The sequence below is a fragment of the Oreochromis aureus genome, linkage group 12, assembly GCF_013358895.1.
Source record: "Oreochromis aureus strain Israel breed Guangdong linkage group 12, ZZ_aureus, whole genome shotgun sequence".
In the NCBI taxonomy this organism is placed as follows: Eukaryota; Metazoa; Chordata; class Actinopteri; order Cichliformes; family Cichlidae; genus Oreochromis; species Oreochromis aureus.
Window position 1 is genome coordinate 29,046,234 of NC_052953.1, and position 18,661 is coordinate 29,064,894.

Here is an 18,661-nt window from a genome sequence, read left to right on the forward strand (position 1 = left end):
TCTACAAATTACATGCACATTCATATTATTATTACATTAAAGGGTGGACAGTGTTTATTAACGATACAGGGTTGGGTTCAGGTTGCGCTTTGTCATGATACTGTAATTGTAGGCTCAGGTTGAAGTACAGTCTGTTGTGCCTTACCATTACACACGGAGATCAGATTAACCACAAGGGTCAAGGTCATTACCACCATCTAGTGGTTGTGTTTTAGTTTGCAAGAGTCAAGTGTTTCGGGTATCTGAACTATTCCTTGTAGTGCTTCCAGTGCTTGTTTGGAAAAAAGCTTTTCAAATGACCCTATGTAAATAAAAAGGTGCACAGTTTTACATTTCAGCTCAGACAACTTTACACATAGTAGAAGAACCACTGGATTAGATTAGATTTTTAAATTGTTAAAAATAGTTCTAAAGACAAACTAAGTTAAAACGATGAGACATTGAATGTTGTAATCGTACAGTTTGAATGCATTTGTCTCCGTCAGTAGGCCACAGACACTACACAAACATGCTGCTTATGTTAATACAGATTTCTAACTAATAATGAGAATATTTGCCCTCTGTTGCTGCTCAATTTGGCAATGAATTGGTGTAAAAGTAAAGCTTTCCAAAAGTAATGAAACAGAGTATTACACTGGAATAAGGCTGCAGCTAACAATGTATTCATCATTATTGGCTCTAAAACCCAGTGTCATCCAGTTTAATTTCACTTTAGACAAAACAGCATCAAATCAAAAGCTCTGTCATTTTCTTCTTACTCAAAAGTAAGAAAATAATGATAAAATTACACAATTGCTCAGTTCTGGATCATTTTGTCTGTTTGTTAATAAATTCAATATTTCTACTCAATAGTGATATTTTATTCATGGTAGCAAGAATTCAACATCAGAATATAAGCAGAGCATCATTAACACAAATACTGAGGCTTATATGCAGGAACATGACTTTTTTTTTTTTTTTTTGGATGTATTTAGTAATGATTAAAAAAAAACCATAGGCAGATTCTTAAATCTAGTTAAGATGTTTAGCATATGTAAAATATCACAGATAGTGTTTAAAGCCAAATATGTGGGTGTTGCTGGATATCTGAAATGACTACTTTCCTCAAATTGTATTCACCATAGACTCAGAGACATGAGATAATAGTAGGGTGGTGACATCACTGGTTTAAGTGTGAGGGTCTGAGGCTGGTGAGTGCAGCAGAGCGGAGATGGGCACCGGGCAGAGAGCTGTGTTGTACATGTGGTCATGTTGTCTCACTCCTTACTGCCTCTGGGTAAGTGACAGCACCACTCATGCTGAATGTTTCTCCATCAGCCATGCGCGTCCTCTCGTATAGGGCTGTAGGAACTGTTGGTTCATATCATATACAGTTGACTGTATGTACATTAGCCGCATCCTATTTCACCTTCTTCCTGTTGTTGCTGGTTGGGTTCCTGGCTGAGTAAAGACTGATGAGGTCAGAAGAGGGGAAGAGATGAGTCACTTCCTAGCAGATCGTGTTCAGTGCTACGATGAGGAATATTTGGTCAAAAAGACATCAATAATATGTTGATTGTTAGACGTTTCATGTTTTATTATATCACTTCCTTGTCTTTAAATCTTTCTTTTAAAACTAATAGTCTGAATAATATCAGTCAAAGAAGCTTCAACTATTAGTTGGCTCTGTGTGTTTTTCATTATAAATTTGCTGGTATGGCCAAAATACTTAATGTAATACTTTATCTTGGAGAAATGTATATAAAAACTATAAATATTATCTGCTATTGCTGTTAAATAAATAGGAGATAAAACTACTGATCACTTATAACTGTAATACTTAATTACTTCAATATCAAGAGAATATTGACTATTAATATTTACACACTTAACTAGTAGCAATTGCGGAAAATAACAAAGTGCAAATACTTTGTTACAGTACTTAAGTAGAATTTTTAGGATTATCTGTACTTGACTAAAGTTGTCTGTTATTTTTCTGACAACGTTTTGCTTTTTACTTTATACTCCTTACACTTTCAAAACAGGCTCATTAGTTTAAGGCAAAGTCACTGCATGTCCTCCCGACATTAAACTGATTTGAACATAAATAGAGGGAAAAATAACACATAGAAGCCAACCTTTATGTATCCACCACTGGTGATTATCGTACATGACGAGAGGCAAGGATTTTGCATTATTTGTAAACAATACAAGCGACAACAAATAGAGCTGGTTTTTGTTTTTTATTCCCTTTGGTTTCCTCTGCTTGTTTTCTACGTAACAGATGCTTGAGGTGAGTTGATTTATTAGAAATAAAATTTTGATTGAACTGAAGTTTTTATTCCTGTGTATTATCATTATTTTAGTAATGAGGTCAGTTTCCTTTGCACATACGTAGCTGGTAGAAATGTTCTCCAAAGAGCTACTTTTTTACATTGAATATATTTCAGAGCGGGTACTTTTTCACTCTTACTTAAGTAAAGTTGAATTGGTGCTTTCACCAGAGTATTTTTAACACTATTAGTAGAAGTATTTGTACTTCTACTTAAGCCACCCTTGATTAGCCGCTCGTTATCATTAAGTAGCAGGTAGTGGCTACAGCTAATAGTAAAAAGAAAATGGTACTCAGTATTGAGTATTTTCCTTAGTTGCACATGTAATTTTGACGATATGATAATTAAGGTGTGAGGACTAAATATTAATAAAGTATTAAAGGAGATAGAAGGTTAAAGTTTTCTTTGATGAAATACTCGTGTGTGGCAGTAAATTGGGGGGGAAAGGTATGTGAGGGTTTATATGCTATGAAAATCTTTAGCTGAGCACTTCAAAGAATTATTAATCAGATTACCTGTAGGGGGAACATGTGGACAGAGATCCAGATTTTATGAACCCTGCCTCAGTTTGCTCCGAGGTTAAGTCTCTGAAGTGTGTCAGAGTGGCCCACTGTGTCTTTATTTAAGGTACAAGTTCACTGGAAGAAGGTGGCTGAAGTTAAAAGCATGTGTCAGGAAGTGTTATTCTTTCCTTGTCTGTTGTGATGTTTGCATGAGTCTGACTCTGGGTGAGATTTAAACAAACACTGAGTTGCCTGTTGTGATTGGTGCTTTTGGCCACGTTGCGCAGACAAACTGGTTGATGTGCATACAGTGCAGTCCCACTTGCCTGGAGCCACACCTGTCTTTTGTCTTGTCTCTTTTGTGCCCGTCCAATTTATCTACTGATAGCTTTCTCTTAATGTAATACATACAGTTGTCCTCATTCCTATCTGATTGTGTCACAAACCTCACTTTCTCTGCAGCTTTCTCTTTCTGCTCACATACACAACCTCGTCTCTGTTTTTTCTTTCCTTCTACATGTTGTCTACATGCTTGCTGTCCTGGCTGTGTCACTCCACTTATGTTTCCTGCAGCTGAATCAAGCTCGAACGACAGAGCACCGCAGAACATATATCACCCTCCCCTCTTCCCCCCCCGTGCTCTGAATCACGGACCTCCCATTCTCTCTCTTTGCCTCGCTCTTGCTCTCTGTCTCGCTCTCTTTGGCTCTGTCCCACACTCCCTCTCTCCACCCAGTTTCTCCTTGACGGTGAGTCCTGTAACACTCAATATAGAGAGCAGCTTGGCTGACGCATTTTCTCCTACCTGCCCATACCTGCAGAAAAAGGCGAGGGGAGGGAAGAAAAAATAAATTCTGTTCTCTGGATCTGACCTCTCTACCACAGCACTCTCTTCAGTTTCCTCTTTGCGGCGGTGCATTGGTTGCCCTCTGGTTTTCCTCATGGAATACGAATGACTACAGCAGCTTTCTTTTTGCCACCAGCTGCCCTGCACCATTTCTGCTCGCAGCTTTTTGCCAGAAGATACAATAGTTGTGTGCAGTATGAAGATGTAGCCTTGTTGGAAGGGTGGGTGGCTTTAGCAACTTTTAATCAGAGCCATGTTTCGGGAGAAAAAGATCAACGTCAGCTGCGAGAGTGTGCGTCAGGTCGGCTATAATTTAGGCTCACATGAGGACAGAGAGGCTCTCACCCGGTGAATTGGCAGAGGTCTCGCAGAGCACTGAGATAAGTGAACGTCTGGCCAAACAGAGTATATTGAGGTGATTTTATAATTACTGCTGGTCATTTCTGTACTTGACTATTTTTAGTAGTGCTTTATGTTCTTTAGGCTAGAGAACCTGTTGGAAGACAGTGTAGCAGTGTTTCAGTAAAACTTATATTAAGTAGTGACCTTTCCTAACCTTTATATGCCCACTTGGGTGTTGTGCTAGGAATATCACAGCAGACATATCTTGTAAGCATCGAAATAGACATTAGAAAGCTTCACAATCCACTTAATACCGACAGCCTGGAGCCTTGAAACAAGAGTCCTGACATCTAAAGTGGGACTGCACTGCAGAAAGGACACTGAGTAAAGAAACTGGGTAGATTTTCTCTCCTGTAACATTCAGACATCATCTGTGCTGCAGTGTTGTAAGCAGCAGATACCACCAGCATCTCAGCTCCGTCATTTTCTCTGTCACCTTATACACTGCTGCAGTACTGACCCTGCAACATGCGTCACTGAATACATAGGCCACCATCCCTGGACTGCCATCTCTCCAGCATAACTAGACTCTAATGATTCCCTGCTGCTGCTCCTGCTGCAACAACAAGAGTCGCAGCTTAGTTCACGGGCTCCGTTCAGACACAGCAGGTCCCGCCATTGGTTGGTTGTGATGGAGTATCTCGGGGGCAAGCTGTCAGTAGCTCAATCTCAGGTGTCAGGATGGGTGGGAAATGTCCGTCGCTCCCTTCACGGGGCACTCAGCTTTTTGTCCACCTCGGCGGAGAGGGGAGGCAGGGGAGAGGACGGTACCGGGGACTTCAAGAGAACCAACTCCCTGCGCTCCCTGGCCTCTCGCAGCAGGGAGTCCTTCCGCAGGTTTTCGCTGCGCAGCCAGCAACGCCTGTCCTTACGCAGACGCACGGCACCCAACACCCCTACTGCTGTAAGACGCCACACATACACACACACACTTTAAGTACAGAAACACAGCAGGGAAGCACTAATTCCAACTTTTATCGCTGATGGTTTTGCAAACAGTGAATCGGTGTATCTAGAGATGAGGCACTAATGTGACTCATAAGTTTTACTTTTACATCTGTTGGTGATAAATAAAGCACAAGTGGAATTCAAGTCATTTCATAGCTATGTCCATGTCACTGTATTAACTGCTGCTCCTTCATCAAGTATTTGGTCTCTAGCCAAACATGTGAAGAACTTAACCACATGCTGCCTGATGCACAGCCCTGCTGCTTCTCATCTTTTTGTGGTTTATTCTCATCTCCATCTTGTTTTCTTTGGAACAGCGTAGTCTTTGTCTCTCTTTGATTAGCAAATCCGTTGTGCTACCTGTTCTTCAAGTGATATAATTAGACACAAGGACTGAGAAAAGGGCTAGAAGGGTGATAAACACTGAAATTGTAAAATATGTCTGTATTTTGTAATATATATATTGTTTATTTATTTGTACATAATTTCTGTCCCTTGTAAGCTGGTCTATGTGAAGGACACATTTAAAAGTCCCTGAGGGACGTGTGCCTTGCAGTGAAGTTGTTCCTATATTCATGTCGACGCCTGTTTGCTCAACTGCTGTCCAACACCTCATGAGTCACAGCACCTAAAGATAAGAGGTGTTTTCATGAGATCTGTGTTGCTATTAGTTGTGTTACCATGTCTAAAGTTAGTTCTACACATCAGCAACTGTTTTTGTGGTCTGTGGGAGTAGCGTCCGCTCCCACTGACTCAGTAAGTACTTGTATGACAGTAAATGATCCCTAATGATTGAAAGCCATTACCACTTGCACATCTAGACACAAGGCTTTAGTTTCGTGCGCTATTCAAGCTCTCGCTGCTGATTGTGACCACAGCCACGTTTTTGGTCCGTTGTCTCAGGTGTAAGCTGCATATTACAGTTATATGTAATTATTGTTTTGATCTATTTATTTATTTTTGCCAAGTCAAATCAATAGCATAAATGATAGTAGTATAATGTTTATTGTTTATATACTCATCCAGAAAACCGGTCAACTGGTTAATCAGAAAGTAAAGTGTTTATTTATTCACTTAGTTATTTATTTATTTATTTTAAACTTTTCATTCTCCTATTTTGACAGTGATTTCTTTGCAGGTCTCATTATAAGGAGTTGAATCAGTGCTCCATGATTTTCAGTATAGCTGTGGTAGTATAAACAAATGGTTCTGCTCTGACATCTCGTACCCAGAAGTCACTTGTAATCTCAGATGACTTTCCAAGATGATAGGTTTCCAAACTCCTGACTAAGTACTCTGATATGCAATTTCTGTTATAACAGATTTTATGTAAATATAATCTCCTCTGAGTTAAAATTGTGATTTGTGAAAACATATCAAAAGTGGTACGAAATATGTGGCCAGCATAGACTGTAATTGGAGAGTTGAATTATGACATTATGGTGTTTTCCGTGTAGGTGTTTAGGAGCCTGAAGTGACCATCTAATGAGTTATCACTCACTAACTAAGGCTGGTTACCAATAGAGTGTGACCAGTTTATTTATTTTTATAATCAGAATAGTGGATTTTTAATCCAACATCTGTCCTTATCTGTCATGCTGTAGTTAGCAAGAACTGCACCGTAATAGATACATGGAAATTAGTGCCAGAATTTCAATCACTTCAATCGCTTGCGTGGGCTGTTGGTTCAGTTAACTGCTTAATAAGCAACATTTTTTATTTATTGACTGCAATAAAATTGCTCTAAAAAGCCAACGTCTTTGAGACGACCAGTTCAGTGACTCATAATGTCTCAGGTGACTCTTGGCAGACAGCTAGCAGCGCTAACTGAATCTGTTGGCACCCACCTGTCACTCAGAGTAGCCACACCTATAATAATGCAACCTTTAAGCAGTAATAAAGTTTGAAAGGGTGAAATATAAAAAAAGTACATTAACACTTCAAGTACAATTTTCACAAAGGAAGAAAGTTGTTTTTTTTGTTTTGTTTGTTTTTTGTATAATATGGGGAGGATGCTCTTTAAGAGGCAGCCATAAAGGGCTCTTCAGGAAATTTTAGGCACTTCTGTGTTGGCTTTATTTTTCAGCATGTTTATAGCAGTTTATGTAATTTACAAGATGTAACCACGCATACACGATGAAGTGAAACACATTTGAGCTCAAACAATCTTCCTGTTTGCAAACCAGAAAAACAAACCCCAGACTGAAAGTAATCCTCTAAGTCAGGTTCAGCACACTCTGAGCTGAAATCTTAAGCCAAGTCAGGTTTCTTACATTCTTCTCTCTGTTCTTACGAACTGCTTTGTACGCCGGCAAGACCTTGTCTGTATGCAACACTTGTGTAATGAAAACACAGCACTGTTCGGTTTTCCTTGTAAGGTTTGTCGTAATGTAAAACTTCTGACATGTGGCTAGAAAGCCCATTTGCTGGCATGAGATTAGTGCTCACGGGAGCAGTTGTTTTGAATATCTTTTAGGATATTGATATTGATTGCTGGAGTGCACGCTGAGCATATTTTCCCACTCCACCAAGGCCAGAGGGATTGAAGCAGATGAGAATGGAGCGGTGAGTGCTGTAAGTGTGATTGAATGTGTTTTTAGGGCTTTTATTATCCTTGACATACATAAGATGGACAATGATAGTCATCCTGAAATACACATACACATTCCTCGATAGCATCAAATTGTGGTACAAGCTTGTATCTTAGACACTGTTTATGTAAACAGAATGACTGTATTGAAAGATCTCTGCCCCTGCTGTCAGACAATGAGGTAACAGAGCCCTTCCCTTTTCAAGAAACAGCACTGCAGCTACTCGCCTTTCAGTTAACTGCTGAGAACGTAACAGTCACTGCTGCAATCGGCAGTCAGTGCATTATCAAAAAGTTTCCAAGGCCCTGCTCCAGCCTCTTCCTCCGCAGATTGTCAGTCAGACATATTTAGTGATCAGCCTTTTCTTTCCTTCATCCATCCATTCATCCGGGCTTTGTTATGTTGTTTCCCCTGACACACCCTTCCTGTCCAGGGGAAGTGGGCTATTGCTAATGTTATTAAGGAAAAGCCTTCCTCCTGAGAGCTATAGCTGCTGGACCTGTCAGTTCAGTAGGTTTCCTTCATCTTTTCCACGATTACTGCAAAGGTTGCACCTGTGACTGTCCATTCAGCAAAGGTAATTAACAGCCATAGTGGATATTGTTTTCTTTTTCCCTTTTTTTAATATGTGGCATTGTTTGTTTTGGGTGTTTAACCAGTACATCTGTCTAACCTGGTATTGTCTGTTGATTGATGGAGACTTAAGTCAGAAAAAGACACAGAAAGATTCCAGCTAAAGTTCAGTTACCAAGGCTGGTTGAAAGCTGCTATTGTACTGAATAATAAAAGGTAAGAGATTATGAATGAGCCTCTAAACAGCTTTACAACCTCTGCTTTGAGCACCCTGCCATAAGTACCTGTGTAAAGACTGCTCACTACAACATGTTCCAGCAAAGGCACTGATCTGCTGAGGGAGTGTTCTGGGCGTGTTTAGGTTGAATAGCACACATGTACACATTGGATTGGAATTTTTATCACCAGAACTTTACAAGGCCTATTTGCCTGCAGTGATTGCACTGTACAGCAACATGTGAGGGTAAAACTGATAGATAATATCAGCAAGTGTAGCTGGAAGCTTTCACAATCAAAACTCCAGAATCTCCATATTTGTAGCTTTACATGCTGGATTATGATCATTGTAGACCAGAGAAGTGAAACATTTTTACTGGCTCTGCCCAGACGGTGTGTGCGTTTTTTATCTTTGCTTCTGTAACAGAGTCACTCGGGACTCAGATATGCCGTTTTTAAGGTTAAGTGTTGGTGCTGTAAGTCCTTGAGAAGAGGTTAAGCTGAAGTACCAAGTGCTTTCTCAGATGCAGGGAGTATTGTTGAATGCCATTCTGGCTGTTTTCACTTTTCCTGTTGGGAAGGGCTTCACTGATGAATGATGTCCTGTGTTTTTTCCCTCACTCTCACACTTTCTTCAGCTGTTTTGTTTTCCCTCAATCAGAATTTCACACAGTCACACTCTTCCTCATGTGCTCATTCTTACACCTGTTTTGCAGCACCCCTGGGTCTCTGCTCTTATATACACAAAGAAAACATTCACAAAGCTTCAAGTACGAGTGCTCTAATCTGCTCTCCGTGCTCATATAAGCACAACTACTGAGCTGCTCTCGCTGTTAAGGGCCCTGGGCAATTACAGAGCCAGGTGTATCAGATTTCTTTGTCCAGCCCTTAGGCAACATCTGAGGACAGAACGATTTTCTATTGTTTTGTTCTATATAGGCCAGGCTTATCAGTTCTTTTGCCTCTGTGAGCTCCGTGTGGGTTTGAGACAGTATGTCCTCTGTGCCCGCCTCATTAAAAGAGGCATGGTTCAGTAGGCAGAAAAAACACACTCGATCACCCACCCGCCCACCACCATCTCTGTCCCCACTCTGGTTCTGTCTCCATTAACTCATCCCTTCACCTTCCATTACCCGTCTTACCACTGGTGGCTGCTCAAGCTCAGCAGCATGCTGCTCTATCAGCAACACTGTGTGCTCTTCAGTAGTAATTTTAGTTATGATGTCAATTAACTAGTATTACACTTTATCATTCATTAATGTTTTGTTGCTTGGCTTCCTATCAGGGATGTGAATGGTCCACAGATATTAAAGGCTTGTTCACTGCACCCCACTGATTTTTAAGCTATTCATGTCTCTGAATAGCTAGTCAAGCTAGTTGTCATCATTCATTGCTCTTCTCTTCCCCCCCCCCCCCAAGGTACAGCAGAAGCAAAGTGTCAGTGGTGAAGAGGAGGGGAAGGGCTCAGAAACACCAGTCCGTGAGACTGACAGCCAGTATGGGACCTGGGAGACGGGACTACGCACTGATGATAGGTAAATATACAATAAAAATGACATGCAAATACAACTAAACTAGGTCAATTAAAAATGTCTAGGCTACTTTGAAACAACTAACTTAGAACAGGGGCCAGGGTTGGGCTGGCCAACACTTCTGCCCCACTACACAGCTTTGGAAAATGTGAAGGAAGACATACATTTTGAACTTTTAACTGCATTATTATATCACTATTTTATTATAGAAATTTCTGTTTTTACAATGGATACACACATTTTTTTTAGAAATGACATTTTCTGTGATGAGCTACCAGAACATTTCTTACAATTGAAGTCATTCAGATGAATTTCTTTTGTTTCCTACATCAGCATTACTTTATCATGTACAAAACACTGAGATGTCCTGCTGAAATTGCACTTGTTCTTCTCATATTAAGGTATCTGAAGGGGTAAATGTGTACATGACGTCCCTGATTTTAAAAAAAAACAAAAACAAAACTTAAGAAATGGCAGAATACTTATACGACTGTGTGAGACTGCAGTGTAAAATGTTAATTCAAAATACTTTGGAAGCAGTGAAATGGGAAAGATGATTTTTATAAACAGACATGTGCTTTAAGATCAGCATCAGACAAAAGTGAGTTTTATTTTAATTATTAATAATCCTACATTAAAATCTGAGGGAAAAGTGCAAAAACCAGGAGTCAAGAGTTCATGCAGCAATAGAGTGATGACCAATCAAGTTTCTACAGGCATAAGTTTTATCCACACCTGAAAAGGTGTGGCCTTTTAAGACACTGAAGCCCACACACCACCCAAAGACAAACAGCTGCCATTGCGAGACCAGGGGATTTGAATGAAAGGCAGAGTGATTGTTTTTTAAACCCTGCCGCATTAATGTCTTCATATGTTTGCTGACATTGCACAGCCTCAGCTGAGATGTTTAATAAGTCAAAATCTATAAAATGTTCGACTCCCAAAGCTGACAAATCAGTGTCATTTTGATTTTTGTTGTTGTGGTTGTTTTGTTTATAAATGCTTAAAGCCTGATGAAAGAAGAACTTTAGTTGGCATAATAGCACAATAAAAAGTTTTGTAAAGATCTTAAATAAAATCAAACAAGTTGATCCAAAATGATTGAATACTATGGTGATAATGTGTGAAGAAGACCAGAAAATCAGCGACTCATTCAACAACACAAAAGATCATTTACCTTAAAAAAGACGGAATCCAAACATGATGTAATCCAATAAATATTCCCTATGTAGCAACAGCATGCAGGAGTGATATGTTTGTAAAGGATTTTTAGAAACCCACAGCGGAGCTGAAATAACTTCAGGTGGAACAACAGATTGTTCTTCTCACTTCATTGCATTACTTTGCGATCCATTACTGACCTCATGTGGTCAGAACATAACATCACAACAATACTGAGCACTGATGATAATAACAAAGGAGAGTAAGTTCTTTTACAGTGATTTAAAAGTCTGAACGCACACACTACACAGTTCACTTTACTAGGGTTCACTGTTGTCATGGTTTTAATGAAATGATGAGATCCTGTGGTTACTTAATCCACACAGCTGTTTTCAGACATGTTTCAAAACTCTTGTTTATGCTAATCATCTGCAGTCTGACACCTGCGACTCCCAGCTCAGAAAGCAATCTCAGTCCTTCACCGAAGAAGCCCACTCCAGCACACACACCAGGTGATGTTGCTTCACCATTTGAAAGCAACACTCTGGATGGCCTCCCTCCCTCATCCCCACCTGAGAGCCAGCCGCTCTCTTTCCCTGACGTAAGTGCTAAACACGGCTTAATTCTTTTGAACATCACCAAATGAGCCGGTATCAGTCAGTAAAGTCTGCTCTGTCTTCACTCTGGTGACACGCATCTTCTTTATTATGCTGTGTTTACACATTTTGTCTCATGTGTTTTCTTTTCGTGTTTTGATATCCAGGCTCCGACCACCCTGTTAGATACCAGCGTGCTCCGCTCTAGAGCCCAGCTGGGGAAGAAACGAGCGCCGCGGACACGACCCACCAGGGCTACACGTCAGAGTGCTGCACAAGCAGAGGGGGAGGGAGGAACCACTGAGGACTGGCTCTACAGAGACTCCACAGGTTAATACTCCTTACTGCTCCATAAGCCTTTGTATTTACTTTTTAGAGAGCTAAAACATGAATAAGGTTCTAGATATGCAGACTCCAAACTGTAGTTCTGTTGTCCATACATGCCTTTAATCTAGAGTCTCTCAAAAGTTCACCTCCCTCCCTGCACTCTCTTAACTGGCTCCCCAATGACACGAAGAACTTTTCCAACCACAGCAACTTTTCCCAGGGAATAGAAGGCTTATGATGTTCCCCTAAATGCAATTTTTCCCGATAAACCATGGACTGAATTCAGTTCCAGGAACATCAATTTCATTTATTCCAGGAATCTGATTCATAAGTCCTCACTGGATAGTTGAAATTTCAGGAAGTTTCAGTTTGAAACAGGAACCATTTAAAATTTCTGCCAGCATTTCAGTGCAAGTTGGTTTCCTTGTATTTTGTGGTGGAAATACTCGGGCTAATAAATTATGCAACCGGGGTTTGGTCATTTTTGTTGGGAACAATAATCAAAGGGAATTTTAGATCTTTACTTGTTTTCTCTGAATTAATTTGCTTAAACCTCCCAAAGCTGAACCCCTGTTGTGGAAATGCAAATTTAAAAATCCCTGGAGGAGCTTCTACACTTCGTGCACATAAACTCTAAGGGGAGATTACAGGACATTTGGTGGAAAGTACCTGTTAATATGTGCTCTCCATTGGACAGAGGCAAAGGCTGAGAGTAAAGACGATGACTCAGACTCTGAGGAGAAGCCCAGAGGAGCTGATGCTGCACCGGCTGTTGCGTCGCAGCCACAGAGGGTCGCCCTGTTCCCTGGCATGGACCCTTCAGCTTTAAAGGTGAGCCAGGAACTGTGCGTTCACCTCCTGGCATTGTTTGTCATGTTGCAGTTTTATTTCACAGAGCGTTCTCTTATTTTACACTCGCACTGACTTTGTAGCAAACTCTTTGTAATGCATGGCTTTTTCTGTCAGGCACAGCTGAAGAAGAGGGGGGACTCTGACAATCAAACTGATGGACCTGCTCCCTCTCCCTCCCAGCTGTCTCGCTCTCCCAAATCCCCTTTTCTCCCCAGGGCAGCGCGTGTGCTGCCCCCCTCTGGCGGGAAAGAAAATGGGTAAGCAACATCAGCTGAACACAAAACGTTTATTTTATACTTGAGAGAATTTGTCCACTCATCGTTTAACTTATTTTGTAGCCAGGAGGATTCACCCCAGTGGTTGAAAGAGCTGAAATCCAAGAAACGCCTGAGTCAGTATGAAAGTGAGAGCTAAGTAAATAATAAGGTGAGCTAGGTTTTTTGGCTCTTCTGTGTGTGTCTTCTTGTTATGTAACAAATAAACAGCAGCGGTTCTCATACTTATCTCTGTCTGTCTCCTGAAGGTTGCCTTAACAGATGAATCTGTGTGAAACAGAAGCCTTAACGTTTGACCCAGAGAGTAGGAGGAGGTTGAATCTACAGCTGCTGATGTTTTTGGTTTTTTTTAAATTCCCCCACTTCTTCTCTTTTTTTTTTCTCTCTCTCCCTCTCTCTCTTCTCATCTGGGTCGGTAAATGTGCATGGTGCCTTTTTTTGGGGGGAAGTCTCTGTCTGGAAAAAGGAAAAACAAGCATGGAGGAAAAACATCAGGCTTCTCTGCTTCGTCCATTTCATGCTTGAACCCAGGGGCTCCAAAACGAACTTCACACAAACACTTTAAAGAGGGACCAGGAGGAGTCGGGAAAACGGAGACACAGCACCTCCTTTTCCTGGACAAGCTTCATCGCATGCTGGAGGACAATCCAGCCAGTCCTTTGCATCAAGTTTCCTTTACTCAGTTAATGTACAGGCTAGCCATGTATGTGTTATCTGTAGAGGTTGCTGATTGGAGTCACACAAACTTTGCCATAGGATGACATTTCAGACACTAATGATTTCTGCGTATTGAGAACAAACCTCCACGGTCTTGATCGTCCATGGGGGTGCTGCTCATGTTAGTATCTGTAATCAGGAGATGTTATATTTGTATCCTCATTGATTTAACAAAGGTGGAGAACTCATTTTGGAAAGGATGTATCACTACAGCAGAGCTGTTCACTTTGATACAGTCACACAGCCTAACAGGGGTGCAGTTGCTGCATACTGTGTATATATTTTTTTGTGATTTATCTTTTTGTCAATGTGTAAGAGGGATGGGACAAACAGCTTTGTATCTCTCAATCATGCACACTCCTAATCAGCACAAACACACTCCTCAGTCTTTTATAAAAACACTAATCAGCCTGTCATCCCCTTCCTTGGTAGATTGTAGCTGCGAGCATCTGATTTAAGCCATACTCACATACTTCTCGATCATGTCCTGACAATACTTTTTTAAATTTCCCGGTATGTGCAATTTCCCTTTCATTTTTGTCACTCATTATCCATGCATGTACAATCTTTGCTGTCACATCAGGCTTGGCTCTCGCTGACTGGTTCAGAGGACCTAGATGTTGACTTACACTACTCCGGGGAAGGGGATGGTTCATTCACTACAATGTAAACATGTCCTGTAATGCACCAAACTAATGTGAACATTTGAACCTCATCTCTGTCTTCCTCTCCACATTTGCCATCTAACTACTTACTCCACGCTTCAGCAAAGCACTTTGTCACTTGACGCACTACAGCACGAACACCCACCCACCACCACCCCTTCCCCTCTGGTCTCATCTTCTGTATCGTCGGCCTGCTCGTGCAATGCAAGTGAATGTGTTGATCGAGACTTCAGAGTGATTGTCCCTGGTGTGTATGTACATGGATGTTTTACTTTGACATAAAATTCAAGGGTTAATTTTTATGCCCCTTTTTTTTTTTTTTTTTTTTTTTTTTTTTTAAATTCAAAAGGAAAGGTCTATATTGCACTGTGTTGTACTGGCCAGTGTCATAAAGTGAATAAATTCTTAATAAAATATACTTGACTTGCGTCACAGCCTCAAGTTACTTATTTTCAGTACACAAAAAAGGCACGAGGAACTCTTGTGTAGTTGAGATTGGGTGAATGAGTGTGTGTGTGTGTGTGTGTTTATGCTGAGCATGGCCGTTTGCTGAATCCTCTTGGCTCTCTCTCTGTGTGCCCACACACAACGCCCGCTGGCAGCCAGGCGGATAGGCAGGGCAGCGTGTGCCAACACAGCTGCCTATTGAGAGGCAGCGTTACGGACACAATGTGAGCGACAGACTTGCTGTATCAACAGCTCCCCCTTTTCTGCTGTTGTGGCCAGAAATAAACCATAAATACCCCCCCCACCATCCCTGCGGTCTAATGGCTCAACCCCACCAAACACCAAGTGGCAGCGAAAAAAGAGGGACACTACCGCTTCCTAGCAGGCATACTCAGGTAAAAGCCTCCTACTGGACACGTACTTATCAATCACCGTGGTGTAATAATGCCATTGCAAAGGAGTTAAGTGGTGCTGCACTGGGGAAGACTCAGGTTTGGTGGAGTTTGTTATTAAGTATTGTATGTGATGAAGAAATTGTGTGTTCATACTCAAAAAACACACTCTTATCAGGTAAATTATTACTGCTGAGGTTTAAAAGGAAAAGTCCTCCTGTTCGAGGATGCATTCTAAAATTGTAGCTTAGACATTAAGCGTCTCTCCTGTGTGTGTGTGCGTGTGCCCATGCCCTGTGACGGATGGTGCTTTTTGTGTGTGTGTGCTGCTGCCAAAAAGTGGAGGAGCAGTGGATCAGGAGGATGTCGGAGCAGCAAAGTGCCCCGGAGCAGCTAGCTGCTGGGAAGAGCCAGGGTGGAGCTGGAGCCACATACAAGGTACTGGAACAACTTGATTTGCTCATAGAAGAACTGCTCCCAGGGTTCACCTTTATACAGGTGTATTTTGCTGTCCAGCTATTGGTCACAGATGTACCTGCATCATCTGCTGGACCTGACAGTTTGAGTTATTTTTAAGCTCAGCCTATGTCATGTCTAAATTCTATATGGAGGCTGTTATCTTAAGCTACCAGGGAAAACTGAAAGGAGTCTGTGTTAGTTTATGGAATGCCTTTTGTTTCTGTCTGTTTCCAGGTGGTGCTGTTTGAGTTTGAAAATTTCCAGGGCTGCAAGGCAGAGTTTTCTGCAGAGTGTAAAGATGTGACAGAGAAGGGACTGCAGAAGGTCAGCTCTGTGATTGTTGAGTCAGGACCGTAAGTAATGTCGCATGTGAGATTATTCATATAAGAAAATTTAGAAGATAACTTGTTAGGCAAGCTTGTCATGCTGGTAAACTCAAATCTTCTCTTTCCCCCTCAGCTGGGTGGGTTATGATCGGCATGGGTTCACAGGGGAGCAGTTTATTCTGGAGAAAGGAGAGTATCCACGCTGGGACACCTGGACCAACAGTCAGAACAGCTACTCCCTCTTGTCTCTAAGGCCACTCAAAGTGGTGCGTGACTAGTTTGCATACAAAGCTCATGATGCAGTCACACAGATATGTGAAGAATATTTGACATGAGCTGTTTACATGTAACTTTTGCCCGTTGTATTTTTACCTCCTGACACATTTTAAATTATTGTTTTACTGAATCAGTGTCTACAAACACACGCACACATTCAGACTACACCCTGGTGACATTTGTGTATTTTTTGTATGCAGGATGGTGCTGAACACAAGCTGCACCTGTATGAAAATCCTAGTTTTACTGGCAGAAAGATGGAGATCGTTGACGATGATGTGCCCAGTTTGTGGGGCCATGGTTTTCAGGACCGTGTAGCAAGCATCAAAGCTCTCAATGGAACGTAAGATCGTCAGCGCACCCTTATCTAAACCACATCGCACTGCCTTCTGGGTGTTTTTCTGCGACACATCTCACATTTTGTCTGTTTCTCCTTCCTCCAGATGGGTTGGCTACATGTACCCAGGCTACAGAGGTCGCCAGTTTGTCTTTGAGCGAGGAGATTTCAAGCATTGGAATGACTGGGAGGCCCCCGCTCCCCAGATTCAGTCTGTCCGACGTGTGCGAGACATGCAGTGGCACAAGAGGGGCTGTTTCATCGTTCCCGACCCAGCTCCGGCTCCCGGCCCCGATCCCGACCCTGCCCCAGCACCTCCTGCCCCTCCTGCTACAGCTGGAGCCAGCTGAGCAGGACCCTCGCCTGCCTCCCAAACCCCTCCCACAGCCTTCCCCACGCTGCCGACAGTGCCTGCCCTCTGCCTTAACCTAACCACGGCAAACGCTGCTTGTGCCCAGTGAGGAGTGCCATGTATGTATCAGTGGCGAATAAAAGTTGTTTGACCTGGAGTTTATTGGTGATGTTGTACTTCAAGTCAAGGTCGAGATGGCTTTAACTAAAGGTTTGGAAAAAAAAATAAAAACACTATCAGAGATGTCACACTGGCATCTATGTGGAGATAATGTAGCCTACATCTGGCAGATATTTTTCCTCGAGATAAGCTGCAGATGTGTGCCGCTCTCATTGCATGTGTTTTCCTATTCTAGTCAGACAGCTGAAAACCTCATCGAGCATTAGGAACACATGACTTATTCAATGCATATGTGGATACGCGTTTGCCTAACAGAAATGGAAATGATGTCATGCTGTATGTATGCTTGCTATTAAAACAGAGTGCGCTGCATTCCCTTCCCTTAGTCTTCATTGTGCATTTGATGGTTAATGGTCACAAGGTGAACACTGAGAGCATGCAGTTACTCCAGTGTACCTATTTAACACTATTATACTAGTGTTAAGTTCAGGTTTAGCATAATAAGAGAAAAAAAATCTGTCCAAATGTAAAAGCACACATGCATGCTGTTTTTAAAACAAAACACACTTTTCCCTCACAACACTGAGCGGAGCATTTTCTCTATTTTTCTACAAAGTGCAAAGTCTTAATCATGTAAAAGAGGGAGAGCAGAGATAAGAGACACAGACCTGCAGTTTATGCATAATACTTGCAGAAAACATGCAGCTGATCATCAATAACTCCATCATACGCGATCATGAGAAGATTCTGGCAATTTCTGTCTCAGCATCGTTTCCCTGGACTAGAATTTTCACCTAAACATGAGGCTTTCAAACACATACACAAAAAAAACACATCTGAAATGAGCCACAAACAACCTCACTTTTGTCAGAAAGCAAGCAATTTTACTCAAGGATTTCTCAATCCTGTGAGCGTGCAACCGGATATTGAGCCCAGATTTCCTCCCCGTAATCGCATGAAAAACAAATTAACTATTGATTAGTCATACAATCATTTCCTGAGTGTACTGGATTACATCAAGTGTAGTCAAGTGAACATAACATCCCAACAAAACAGTCGCAGTCAGCATGTCTTTAATCGACAAAGTCCTTGATTGTTTCTCAGACGGACCATCTGGCTCATAAAAGCAGCCAGTCAGTGGATTTGACTGCAGGACTCATTCGGTTCTAATGATTGGATGTAACTTTGTTACATTATTTGACTGTGTAATGTGTTCCCTGAAAAAGTTGTGTTTGTGATTTGGAAATACAAGTCGTATACAATATGTTCAAGGGTACAACATACATCTTTATTGACTTTGAATATATTCCATCCACTTTGTGCAATGCACCAGTACCACTGACAGCAGAGTCATGCTGTACCACAGGATGATGCTATCACCATGCTTGACATTTGGTAGAGCGTTTGAAAGACTGACCTTTGCTCCCATAACCAT

The 18,661-nt window shown here is 41.6% G+C and overlaps 2 protein-coding genes across 3 annotated transcripts in view; both read left to right on the forward strand.

The window, feature by feature from the left end:
* The window catches only part of si:ch73-138n13.1 (calponin homology domain-containing protein DDB_G0272472), a 28,724-nt gene extending 13,779 nt beyond the window's left edge, over positions 1-14,945 (forward strand). The window contains exons 7-13 of one of the 2 annotated variants that reach the window (XM_031743635.2): positions 9,818-9,927; positions 11,521-11,686; positions 11,849-12,011; positions 12,706-12,839; positions 12,975-13,117; positions 13,199-13,286; positions 13,384-14,945. In XM_031743635.2, coding sequence (XP_031599495.2) covers positions 9,818-9,927; positions 11,521-11,686; positions 11,849-12,011; positions 12,706-12,839; positions 12,975-13,117; positions 13,199-13,274 — 792 coding nt within the window. In that variant the 3' untranslated portion in view covers positions 13,275-13,286; positions 13,384-14,945. Of the gene's footprint in view, positions 1-9,811; positions 9,928-11,520; positions 11,687-11,848; positions 12,012-12,705; positions 12,840-12,974; positions 13,118-13,198; positions 13,287-13,383 lie in introns of both variants that reach the window. The other variant, XM_031743634.2, reaches the window with a different exon arrangement.
* A 97-nt stretch (positions 14,946-15,042) lies between these two features.
* Positions 15,043-17,611, forward strand: LOC116323345 (beta-crystallin B3-like). Its single transcript, XM_031743665.2, has 5 exons — positions 15,043-15,794; positions 16,050-16,168; positions 16,275-16,407; positions 16,618-16,760; positions 16,861-17,611. The coding sequence occupies exons 1-5, from the start codon at positions 15,660-15,662 to the stop codon at positions 17,102-17,104; spliced, it is 774 nt and encodes a 257-aa protein (XP_031599525.1). The 5' UTR covers positions 15,043-15,659; the 3' UTR covers positions 17,105-17,611.
* Positions 17,612-18,661: the final 1,050 nt, after the last annotated feature.